The sequence below is a fragment of the Solanum tuberosum genome, unplaced genomic scaffold (assembly GCF_000226075.1).
Source record: "Solanum tuberosum cultivar DM 1-3 516 R44 unplaced genomic scaffold, SolTub_3.0 scf00039, whole genome shotgun sequence".
Lineage (NCBI taxonomy): Eukaryota > Viridiplantae > Streptophyta > Magnoliopsida > Solanales > Solanaceae > Solanum > Solanum tuberosum.
The window spans coordinates 116183-129109 of record NW_006238968.1 but is presented as its reverse complement, the minus strand read 5'-3'; the positions used below and the strand labels follow the sequence as shown (position 1 = coordinate 129109).

Sequence of the window (12927 nt, the reverse complement as noted above, 5' to 3'; positions counted from 1 at the left end):
TCACAACAAACAATTTTAGCGTTCCAATCCATTTGTATGCCTTCTCACATCATAATCACAGAAAAAGTCCAAATCAAATAGATAAGCTATATAATTTTTAGTAGAAAGTTTGGGACTCCATATTTATGTACCAAAGAACCAAATTTTGACTTGCATTGACCCAGAAATCCAGCAAAAAAGAAACAGAAAAAAAACCCCAAAAAGGTCAAGCAAATGCATTACCACATTCACCAAATCAAGCATTCAAACATCAATCTATTAGAAGAAAGACGTTCTTATCTCACAACATTCATAAAGTGACAAAAACAAACAAACAAAAAGCTTCTTCTTTTGACACATTTGGGTGGGGGAGGGTCGGGAGTGGTGGTGGGTGGAGAAGAAAAATCTGAGTGAGAGAGAGGGGTTGGGGTTTGAGGTGGGGGTGGGTAGTAGAGAAGACAATTTGGGGGTGGTGTGGGTATACTTTTCTTTTTATTAAAAGTGTTTTTTATTTAAAATTATTTAGTTAAAGAAAATGTCACATGTCAATGAGTCATTGGTAGTTTTTTTCCTACTCAAGATTCATCATTTAATAATTTTTTTTATATATATGTCATGTGTCTTTATTTAATTCATCACTTTGACACGTCATCAGCGAGTGTGTGACACACACCTTACAAATTTGGCAGATTGTCGAAAAATTGTCAAAATGACACAGTTGGGCATGACATGAGGTGTCTAAAATGAACAAAGCCTAGTTAAGGTGTCTAAGTGAAAAATTGTGCCAAATTTAGGTGGCCACCGATGGGTTAGCCCTAAAATAAATGAACACAAAAACATGAAATGTATTAAAATTAAACCAACACAAAGGAAATAACTCATTTTTTGGGGAATCTAATTAAGCTAAGTAACAATTCTAAAGTTAGAGTTAATGATAATAAAACAAACAATAAATAAAAACAATTAAATAATTTAAAGGCAAATGAGAAATGAATTTGGTCCCCTTTTTTTGGGCCAAACTCGCTGCTGATTTGGGCTTTTGGCTCAATCCCGATTTTGGTATATAGTTGTTGTATACCAATGTATATCTAATATATACAGACCTTTTTTCCGCTTTCCAAGACCTGTTTTAGCTTCCAATTTCTTCGGACATTGACGAGGATGACTCAAAGGAGAAGTTGAGCATAGCTCGGCGGGGATGTAGGGGAAAGAGTCAAAATGGATTCATCCGGATGGGATTCATGCATAAAGAGAAAGGAGAAAGCAATTAGATTCACACACATACTCGTATATAACAAATAAGAGGGACAACTAAATATTCATATCCGAGAAGATTGTAACAACCTTTGGGGAATAAAGCAAACAATAATCTTTTGCACATCCTACCTAAATTTATATAATAGTGTAGCTAACCTATGAAAACAAAGAAAAGACAAATACCAATATGCATGTCACGAAGATAAGTTGCAAACTAAAACTAGATATTCTAAAAGATATTGCTAAGCTAAACATGAAAAAGAAAATATATGTTGTATTCAAGTTGAGCTAGCAAAACAGTAGTGTCATTTTAGACTTCATCATTCACAAGTAAGGCATTGTGCAAGAGGAACTTAAATCTATTTAATTTAAAAGCAAATGAATCAAACTAGTATCAATATTCAAGTATTAATATTGAATAAAAGAACACCATGTAAAGCATGCATTTAAAGGAAAAACATAATGTTATTAAGAAGCTATCACCATACCTCTTATAGGACACATATGGATGCTATTGTTGCAAAACTACAAACTACTCTTTTCACTAAAACAAATACCACAACTAGAGATTTAACAAATCAACAAATTACTCTGCACTAAATCATGAACATTTAAAAGCATCAAAAGAAATAAAACAATAAAGAAAATTAGCATTCTAATGAGATATGCAGCCCACTCATGTTATATCCAAGTCTGAGCTAGCACTTTCTACCCTTCTGGACATTAATAAGTAACCAAATGAATACTAAACAAACACCATTTCTTAATTAATGTTAAATCTGAGGAAAGGAAGGCAGACATGATCAAGTAGGAAACTAGGAATATTGTTTAAACAAACATGGTCCCGACAACTCAAATATGGTAATCAAACCTTCAAAGATAAATCTACGAATCACCACTTCAATGAGGCACCCTATTAAGACTAAACTAAGTAAAATTACGAGATTTAAACACGATCCAAGTGAAGAAAGCAGATCACATGGCCGCAAGTAATTCCTAAGTTGAAACAAGATGAACATCAAGTCATCTCGAGTGAAACGAGGCAGCGGCTCAACTGACTATGGAGATACAAAACTAAGCTAACGAATATAACGACCAATATATAATATCAAAGGAACTTTATCAAAGCTCTATTCATGCTTACAGCCCAAAAATTCACAAGAAAGCGACACTACGAAGACACTAAAAGAGGAACCATATACATCTAGCAGCAAAATATATACCAAAGCTTGAACATACAACATGCCATATCGAAAAAAACTGTAAGAGGGAGCGAGATTACCTTTCTTGGAGCAACGACTGAGACGACGAGCAAAGGAGGGCAGCGATTCTTCCACCACAAAATTCGAATACGAACAACAAACCAAGAAAATCTAAGTGGCGACCTTTTCGGAACTTAAAACCAGAGAACTAAATATAAAATTTTAAGTGTAAAATGACTATTGCCAAAGAAACTCAAACTTCAAAGCTTTTTCTTATGCTCGCCCCCCTTGAATGAAAACTAAAGAGGTTATTTATAGAGGGGTGAAACGACAGATTTAGGGGGTAAAATCCGTTTGAATTTTGAATCTACCCGTTCCTTTTCGAGGCAACAGTGGAAGGGACGGTAAATACAGTGACTTTCGCGAAAGGGGCAGAAGGGGACGTGAGGGTGTGATGTTGAGGCTGCTAGGGTATGGGTTCTGCAGGGGAGTTGGGCTAGATTTCTGGGTTTGCAGCGCAATTTCCGCTGGGATTTCGTCTGGCGTCTGGTTATGGACGAGATGGGGTTATCTGGTTTTGTGAAGGAAGAAGAAAACGCAGGGGTGGGTCGGGTATTACTATTTCTGCGTGAAAAGGAAGAAGAACGAAGAGTACATGGGTCATTTTGTATGCGTACTGTATTGGGTATTGCTGATGAGTTGTTGTATGCAATGTATGGTTGTATTGAATTGGGTATGGGTTTAGGAAGTGGGCTGGGATTTATAGGGGAAGTGGGCTGCTGGTAAGGAATTGACCCAAAGTTGATCTAAAAAGGGTCCAAGAGGGAAACAAAATGTGGTTAGATTTCCAATTGAAAAGATTGGCTAAATAGATTGCAATTATAGCCAATAAATTCAAGAAGTTAACTGAATTGCACTAATTAGTGATTCGGTTAAAAACTAAATAAGACGAATTAATATAAATTAATTAATGAGCTTCTTAATGTCAACGAAATAAAATAATTAACTTAATTATAAAAACATAACTTAAACTTAATCAAGCAAAAATCTTTTTTTGAGATGATTTTTGAATGTTCTTAAAACATACTAATTATATACATAATTATATAAAACATATATATTATATAAAATTATAAAAATAATACAACTATTTAAAATAGCTTGCAAACTATATTTTATTTTATTTTTAGATTTTATATAACTAATTATTTTAAAAATTGTTTTAAATTGAAGAAACTCGATGATTAATCTATAATGTGGAGGTCCAAAATTGGGTGTCAACAGTCATTTTTGCCAAAAAAAATCATTGACGTTTGTTAAGACCTTAGATATAGAGTCAGTTGGTCTCCACGGCCAAACCGACCCATTTTTAAAGTCAAACAAGCCCATAGCAAGAAACCCCCCCCCCCCTCCATTTTGCTGATGTTCATGTGCTAGTCCATGGATTTTTGGTCATCCGGAATTCCGACGTCATTTTTGCCAAAAGTTTTCATAAACGTCCGTTAAGACCTTAGCTATGTAGCCAGTTTGTCCCCACGGCCAAACCAGCCTATTTTCAAGGTCAAATGAGCCCTAGAGAAGGTAAACCCCCCTATTTTGCCGATTTTCGTGTGCTATAGTTCATGGAATTTTGGTGATTCGGTATTCCGATGTTATTTTTGCCAAAAGAATTCATGGATGTCCGTTAAGACCTTAGCTATGGAGCCAGTTCGTCCCTACGGCCAAATTGGCCCATTTTCAAGGTCAAACAAGCCCTAGAGCAAGTAAACCCCAATTTTGCCGATTTTCGTGAGCAATAGTCCATGGATTTTTGGTGATCCAGAATTCCGACGTTATTTTTTCCAAAATATTTCATGAACGTCCGTTAAGACCTTAGCTATGGAGAAAGTTTATCCCCACGACCCAACCGGGCCAATTTCAAGGTCAAACAAGCCCTAGAGAAGGTAAACCCCCAATTTTGCCGATTTTCGTGTGATATAGTCTATGAATTTTTGGTGTTCCAGAATTTCGACGTCAATTTGTCCAAAAATTATCATGCACGTCCGTTAAGACCTTAGTTATGGAGCCAGTTGGTCCCCACGGCAAAACCGACCCATTTTCAAGGTCAAATAAGCTCCAGAATAGGTAACCCCCCCCCCTACCCCTGCCATTTTGCCAATTTGTGTGTGCTATAATCCATGGATTTTTGGTGATCCAGAATTTCGATGTCATTTTTGCCAAAAAAATTCATGGACATCCGTTAAGACCTTAGCTATAGAGTCAGTTGGTCCCCATGGCCAAACCGGCCCATTGTCAAGGTCAAACGATCCCCAAAGCAGGTAAACCCCCCATTTTGTTGATTTTTGTGTGCTATAGTCCATGAATTTTTAGTGATCCGAAATTTCGACATCATTTTTGCCAAAAATTTTCATAGACGTCCGTTAAGACCTTATCTATTGAACCAGTTGGTTCCCACGGCCAAACCGGCCAATTTTCAAGGTCAAATGAGCCCAGAGTAGGTAAACCCCCCATTTTGACGATTTTCGTGTGCTATAGTCCATGGATTTTTGGTGATCCGGAATTCCGACGTCATTTTTAACAAAAAATTTCATGGACATTCGTTAAGACCTTAGTTATGGAGCTAGTTGGTCTCCACGGCCAAACCGGCCCATTTTTAAGGTCAAACGAGCTTTAGAACAGGAAAACCCCTCATTTTGACGATTTTCGTGTGCTATAGTCAATGAATTTTTGGTGATCCAGAATTCTAACATCATTTTTGCCAAAAAATTTCATGCATGGACGCTTGTTAAGACCTTAGTTATAGAGCCATATGGTCCACACGGCCAAATCGGCCCATTTTCAAGGTCAAACGATCCCAGAGTAGGTAAACCCCACATTTTGTCGATTTTTGTGTGTTATAGTCCATGGATTTTTGGTGATCCGAAATTCCGATGTCATTTTTTGCCAAAAATTTTCATGGACGTCTGTTAAGACCTTAACTATGGAGCCAATTGGTCCCTCGGCCAAACCGACCAATTTTTGGTGATTCAGAATTTCGACATCATTTTCTCCAAAGAAATTCAAGGACGTTCGTTAAGACCTTAGCTATGGAGCCAGTTGGTCCCCACAGCCAAACCGGCCCATTTTCAAGGTTAACAAGCCCCAGAGCAGGTAAACCCCCTATTTTGCCGATTTTCGTGTGTTATAGTCCATAGATTTTTTGTGATCCGAATTTTCGACGTCAATTATGCACAAATTTTTCATAGACGCTCGTTAAGACCTTAGTTATGGAGCCAGTTGGTCCCCACGGCCAAATCGACTCATTTTAAAGGTCAAACGAGCCAAAGCAGGTAAACCCTCTATTTTGTCGATTTTTGTGTGCTATAGTCCATAGATTTTAGGTGATCCAAAATTCCGACGTCATTTTTGCCAAAAAAATTCATGGACGTCCGTTAAGACCTTAACTATAGAGTCAATTGGTCCCCACAGCCAAATCGTCCCATTTTCAAGGTTAACGAGCCCCAGAGTAGGTAAACCCCCCATTTTGCCGATTTTCGTGTCTTATAGTCGATGAATTTTTGGTGATCCGAAATTACGACGTCAATTTTGCACAAATTTTTCATGGGCGCCCGTTAAGACATTAGCTATGGAGCCAGTTGGTCCCCACGGCCAAACCGGCCCATTTCAAAGGCCAAACGAGCCCAGTGCAGGTAAACCCTCTATTTTATCGATTTTCGTGTGCTATAGTCCATGGATTTTTGGTGATTCAGAATTCCGACATCATTTTTGCGAAAAAATTTCATGGACGTCCGTTAAGACCTTAGCTATGGAGCCAGTTGGTCCCCACGGCCAAACCTGCCCATTTTCAAGGTCAAACGAGCTCCAAAGCAGGTAAACCCCCCATTTTGCCAATTTTCGTGTGCTATAGTCCATGAATTTTTTGTGATCCAGAATTCCGACGTCATTTTTGAAAAAAGATTTCATGGACGTCCGTTATGACCTTAGCTATGGTTAAATATCCATGTCAAATTAAAACTAACCAAAGAAACTAAAACGAATGGAATAAAAAATAATGGAGAAAAAAAGTCAACAACAAAAAATAGTATGATAAACAAAGTTAAGAAAAAAACAGGTAATAATAAAATCAAAGAACACGAGGAAAACTAAATAATTCTCGATTACCTATTACTAGCTTTCTACCCTAACTATCGACTTTGTCATATCATTTTATCTAGAATCATGTCCTCGATAAATTGTATGTGTATCATGTCGACCTACTTATACCTTTTATAAAACCTATCATATAATGAGACTTGAGCATGCAAAAGAGAAAGAAACACATATTACATATAAATCGTATTCGACAAGCGCGTTTTACCCTTTCTTTATCATAAGGGCATTTTTGGTATTTAAAAGATTACGTCTCTACTGCCTTGCCTGTAAGTGCCACGTGCAATTCTACTTTTGCATTGTATTTTAATTTTTATCACCAAATAGTTATCTTGTATTTTTATAAATGAAATGTTTTCATGTTTTATTTTAGTGAAAAATTTCTCAATCTTTTTGTACGTATTTTTCGTTCTAATTTATGTAATAGAGTTAAAATTTGAAGATTTAATCAAGTTTTTTTATTGGTACATTTTTATGCATATTAAATAATTTAATCTGTTAATTATTATGTTTTATAATAATTTTTATGTAATTTCAAATTTATATATATTACATTTCATGAAATATCAATTTATATATTCAAATTCACGATTAAAGTTTAAAATTTTAAATATTCATAATTTTTTTTATTTTACTATTAGAATATTGGATCCGTGCTCAGCACCGACAAAACACCACTAATGTATCAATAGAGATGTACCCATATATTGTCTTCCATATACAGTGTCTCCATTGTAAGGGATAGATAATAGACAATTTGTGTTGAATTAGGTTTTAGTTATTAAGTCTAAAAACTATGTATTATGCCTATAAAAGAAATATATCGTCAATGAAATTAATTAATTTTTGCAAACTTAAAGGCTCAAATTTATGTGGAATTTTTATATTAGAGGGATCACAATAAAACTATTTGCAAACTTTTTTAAAAAATAATAATGAAAATTGGGGGTGGGGGTGGGGAAGAGGAAATGAAAGAGGGATTATATTGGGTAGGAATGACAATGGAGCGGTGCGGAACGTAGATGGGTGGGTTGAGCTTTATCCGCAAAAAATTTAATCACCCGCACAATAATTTTTTTCATTTTTAACCCGCCCCGCATAAACCCGCTCCACATAAATTTTTTAATAATTTTCTTTTCTAGTTATGTTCGATACTAAAAATTAAATTCATAAAAACAAATTTATTTTTCCATTAAGTTGTATTAACTTAATAGATAATGACTTAAAAATTTGTTTGTTAGAGGTCAAATGAGAAGCATATAAGAAATTGTATTAGTTTTGATTGAACCATTTTTATGTATTATCTTGAATATTTTACTAACTTTAAAGAAATTATGATAATGCTCTATCACTCTTATAACATGTAAAAAGTTAAAATTAAGTTTGAAGTCACATAAACCCACATAGACCTGCAACCCACCCGACGTTAGTTTTTTAAAAACCACTTCAACCCGCTCCGTATCCTTCCCCGCTCCACACAATTTTAAATTCGCCTCACCCGCCCCTCATAGCTTTAAACCCGCTGTGCATCCCCCCTCCCCACCCCTCCCATATTGTCATCCCTATACCTGGAAATCAACCTCTCACCAACAAGGTAGGAGTTCAGATAACCAAAAAACTAAGCTAGTAAGATTCTCAACTATTTGCAAAATTCTTAGTCTATTTGTCTCAATTTATGCGACAATTTTCTTTATATTCTGTCCCAAAAAAAATGTCATCATTCTATAATTAAAAAATTTAACTTTAAGTTCTCATTTTACCCTTAATAAAATGATTTATAGTTACATAAGTAGTCAAGGAATATTTTAAAACAAATTTTTAAACTTTTTTTAAAAAAAATTGTATCAAGTCAAACAATGTCACATAAATTAAAATCGAGACAATATTTGATTAGAAAACTCTGTTTTTCTCTTAACCAAACAAGACGGCCCAGATTGCAACGACCCAAACTTTGATGCCGGCCCACAAATGTAGCGTGCACATAAGAGCCTCATAAGTTTTGAAAAAATTACGCGACGTGATATATATTTAGATTATATTTATAATAAATAACATATATTAATGTATACGAAACACAATTACATTCATAAATCATATTTTATGAGCTCAAAATTTCAAAAATAAATTATGTTACTTACGACTAACGATGACCATTAAAATAAACTATGTTAGTTACAATTCACGATGACCATTAGTTACCTAATAAATCCATCATAATTCGTCATTAAATTCAAAAAATCAATTCATGTTCTAATACACATGAAAAACACCAAATTGATAAATTCGTGTTTCATGACAAATTGACAATAAAATATCAAAACAAATAACGCTAATCAGGAGAGAGCAACAAATACTAACCATTAAGAAAATCAACATGTACAATAATACAAACAACAAAACAATCAACTCATTATCTATCGAATTCGAATATAAACAGAAATAGATAATCACTTTACCATAAAAAATATATATATACACAATAAACTTATTATTATTATTATTTCAAAATACATAGCAAAACAACATTATAGTTTTTTTTTTAATTATTATAGTACTACTAATGGATATAATAGTAGTAGCAGTAGCTAGAAAGCCACTGAATATACTCAAGTTAGCTTTCATCAAAACCTAATTACACATATATTAGTACTAGTTAATTAATACTTATAATAAGGCATTGACAGAAAACATAGGATTAACATCCACTAATTAATCTCCATGTTTCTGTAGCATAGCAACTTGTACATTAAAAGGAAAATACGTTATTTACATGTAACATTATTCAGATACCGCTCTGTCACGATCCAAAATCTCTTATTCTTTCATTTCACTGATGCTTGGATCGGGTATCCCCACTGTAGAGCCTGCCATTAAATCAATAAAGGAATTTAATTGAAATTATTAAGTTCCCCTACTGATACCACTAAATTATAAGATTATTTAATAATATCTCGTTATGATTTTTTGTGTTAAAGAAATTTAAATTATATAGTAAATTATTATTCTATTTTTCAAGTTATCATATCAAACTCGTCACAAGGAACTCGTACGTTAATATTAAATTATTAAGTTCTCCTACTAACTGATACCACTAGATTATAAGATTGTTTAGTAATATCTATTTATGATTTTTTGTGTTAAGAAATTTAAATTATATAGTAAATTATTATTCTATTTTTCAAGTTATCATATCAAATTCGTCACAAGGAATTACCTATTGTTAAAAATCAACTTTACACTATCATTTAAAAATAAATTGTCATTACATCAAAAGCATATATTCATCTTGTTTATTATTCTTATGTATTTTTTATGATTTATGTGTCACAATTCACAAACTAATAATATTTGCGCGAGATTTTTTTTTCATCTCACAAATAGATAGGACCCAAAGTATGTGGACCTTTTGTAAGATTTGAATTTCAATACTTGTGAGACGAAAAAAAACCTCATTCAACTGACAGTTATAAATTGATTATGATTTTTTTTTTTGAGGGGGTAAAAGGACGTACCAATCATAAACAGTGGGAGCATTGGGGTGAGACGGTTTGTCAAAGACTTCAGCACCAATTCTCTTGGTGGCAATGTTGCTCCCCGGATTGAACACGCTCCTCCACACATTATCTTTACGCGCCGATGGCGAGTAAGTGTTTGGGGTCACTGGGGTTCCTGGTGTCCCCGGGCTCGATAAGCCTGAGCCCGAGCCCGGCATAGACAAAGACCTTTGGTAGCTCTTGCTTGCTCCTTCTCCTCCTTCCCCGCCTAAAATCATTAACCCAATGAATATTAAAGAAATTAAAAAATAAAAATAAAATTTATTTGTGATTTTAACTAGATCTCTATAATAGAATATAATTTATTGCATATATATAACCAAAAAATGATCATATTTTATAAAAAGAATACCATAAATCTAATTCACGATCTATCGAAGATCTATCGAAAAAAATTTCTTGATCTATTCAATCTACCTATATACAATGTAGAAATAAAATTTCACAGACTCCACTTATGAGTTAACATTGATATATTGTTATCAATAAACAAGATTGTTCTAGTTTAGTGCATAAACATAACAACAACCAAAAAAAAAAAAGATGGTCATATATTAGATACAGGGTAGCATGAGTCTTGTCGATCTATCAAAAAAATAAAATTACTTGTATAATCTACTTATACAAAATAGAAGTAAAATCTATATACAAAATATCCTTCTCAGACTTCATTTATGAAATCACTAATATATTGTTATCATAAACAAGTGTGTTCTAATTTAGTGCATAAAATAACAACAACAAAAGATCATATATTATAAAAAGATAGTATGAATCTTGTCGATCTATCAAAAAAACAGTCTTTCTACTTGTCAATCTATCTATACAACATAAAAATAAAATTCACATACACATCATCTTTCTCAGATCTCACTTGTGAAATAACACTGATATATCGTTATCATAATTATACAAGAGTTCTAATTTAGTTCATAAATATAGCAACAACAAAAAAAGGATCATATATTATAAAAAGGTTACCATGAGTTTGGATTAGAGTAATGGACTTTCTAAGTTTGCCAAGGCCTTTATCAGGTTGAGGTCCAGCCATAACATCATCCCAAAGCTTTTCAATTAACACCATCTTTTTCTTTTTTCTCTTTTCTCTTTTAACTCTGAAATGTAAAAATGGTTGTTTACCTAGTAGAAGTATAAATAAAAGAGGTTTTGTTTGTATATGTATAAAAAATATCTTCTTCTTTTCTTTTCTTTTTGTAAATTATGTTTTAGACACAAAAGTATGGACAAGTTCAGGCCTAATATATATATTATTTTTATTTGTTTTAATTTTATAATATTTTAATTTATTTTTTTAAATAATATATATGGCACATATGATATTTTGAGAGTTTTAATATGCAAGCAGTCATAATAAATCTAAAATAACTAAATTATCCTCGAACTTAAATTTTATTTCCAGGAAGCACACACGTCGATCGATCGAGACGTGTGTGCTTAGTCCCTCTTATATATATATATTATATTAGTAGTGGATATTTATCTTATAGTTTATGGAATTTTTTTCCCTTTCTTAAATTTCCAGATTGATGAAGAAATCCGCGGTAAATATAGCCTTTTAATTACGAGTTCATTTGAATTCATAATTTTATTTTTTTATTCAGCTTGATTAATTTAAACTTATACGGAAAGATCTACTTTTGAGTATTAACGTTTTTAACAAGGTTTTTTGGTATATTCATAATTCAAACATATAATTTCTAATTAGGAATACAAATATCACCCCACCACAATCTCTATTAATAATAACATATCAAATTAAGAATTGAAGTCTGATAGAATAAAGTATTTCAACATCGAATGTCTCATTTGTTATTCAATATCTTCATCGTCGTCTCTCAAAGCATACAAACCATTAAGAAACTACTAGAAAAAGAATTTCAAACAAGAACTCGAATCTAAAACTTCTAATGTAATATTTTTTTAATAAATATAATAAAATTAAATACCATCATTATGGAGGTAATATAAAAAGTGATTACCAGAAGTGTTGATAGAGAGGTCCTTTAGAAATCTATTAGTAGGACGAGGCCCAGCCATAACATCATCCCAACCATCTAGAACCATCTTTTTTGCTTCAATATTTTTCAACTCTTAATTTATTATTAAGAAATAAATAAATAATACCAAAACAATAAATGAAAAAAAAAAATTAGGTTAAATTTATAGAGCTTTGGTGCTAATATATCGCCTAATCTTTAGTTATTACACGATGATCTGAATTAATCGGATAAGTGGATAATAAATACCGTTGACTTATCATATTTAATTTTAAATTATTTAAAATATGTACTTTTTTATCTTTTTGCGCAAGAAATATATTGTTTACCTTTAAATAGAGAGACATGATAATTTAACCAAACATATAATTGATTAAGAGTATAATACATAAAAGTATCCGTTAACTTGACATTAGTTGATAGTATATCTTTAATTTTGAACTTATATAAGTAAACACTTAAATTTATATAAAATTAAATAAATTAGTTCACGCATTAGCTACGTATATGAAAATATTATATAAATACACATTTTATTTTTATCATAATCTTTAAAATCATCTACCATTTTTAAAAATTACAAAATTTCCTCTCAAATATATCGATATCCTCTGTCGAATACATCATGTGAGCTATGTATCCACAAGTTTCCTGGTATATATGAAATCCTATAATTTTAAGAATTTTTTATAATTTAAAAATAATAGGAATAAAATATAATTAACTCTTAATATTATTACGGGATTTATATAATTTTTACTAAGTATA

The 12927-nt window shown here is 32.4% G+C and overlaps 1 protein-coding gene across 1 annotated transcript; it reads right to left on the bottom strand.

The window, feature by feature from the left end:
- Positions 1-9123: 9123 nt before the first annotated feature.
- LOC102598452 (auxin-repressed 12.5 kDa protein) lies at positions 9124-11314 on the bottom strand. Its single transcript, XM_006343167.2, has 3 exons — positions 11123-11314; positions 10100-10349; positions 9124-9451 (listed from the first exon to the last, which is right to left on the bottom strand). The coding sequence occupies exons 1-3, from the start codon at positions 11223-11225 to the stop codon at positions 9415-9417; spliced, it is 390 nt and encodes a 129-aa protein (XP_006343229.1). The 5' UTR covers positions 11226-11314; the 3' UTR covers positions 9124-9414.
- Between the last annotated feature and the right edge of the window lie 1613 nt (positions 11315-12927).

What these genes read in the sequence shown, in the direction of transcription:
- LOC102598452 (XM_006343167.2), bottom strand. Translation starts at nt 11,225, where the DNA reads ATGGTGTTAATTGAAAAGCTTTGGGATGATGTTATGGCTGGACCTCAA. An exon ending in TACTCTAATCCAAACTCATG is followed by an intron (nt 10,350 to 11,122) that starts GTAACCTTTTTA and finishes TAATGATTTTAG; the next exon opens with GCGGGGAAGGAGGAGAAGGA. An exon ending in GCTCCCACTGTTTATGATTG is followed by an intron (nt 9,452 to 10,099) that starts GTACGTCCTTTT and finishes ATTTAATGGCAG; the next exon opens with GCTCTACAGTGGGGATACCC.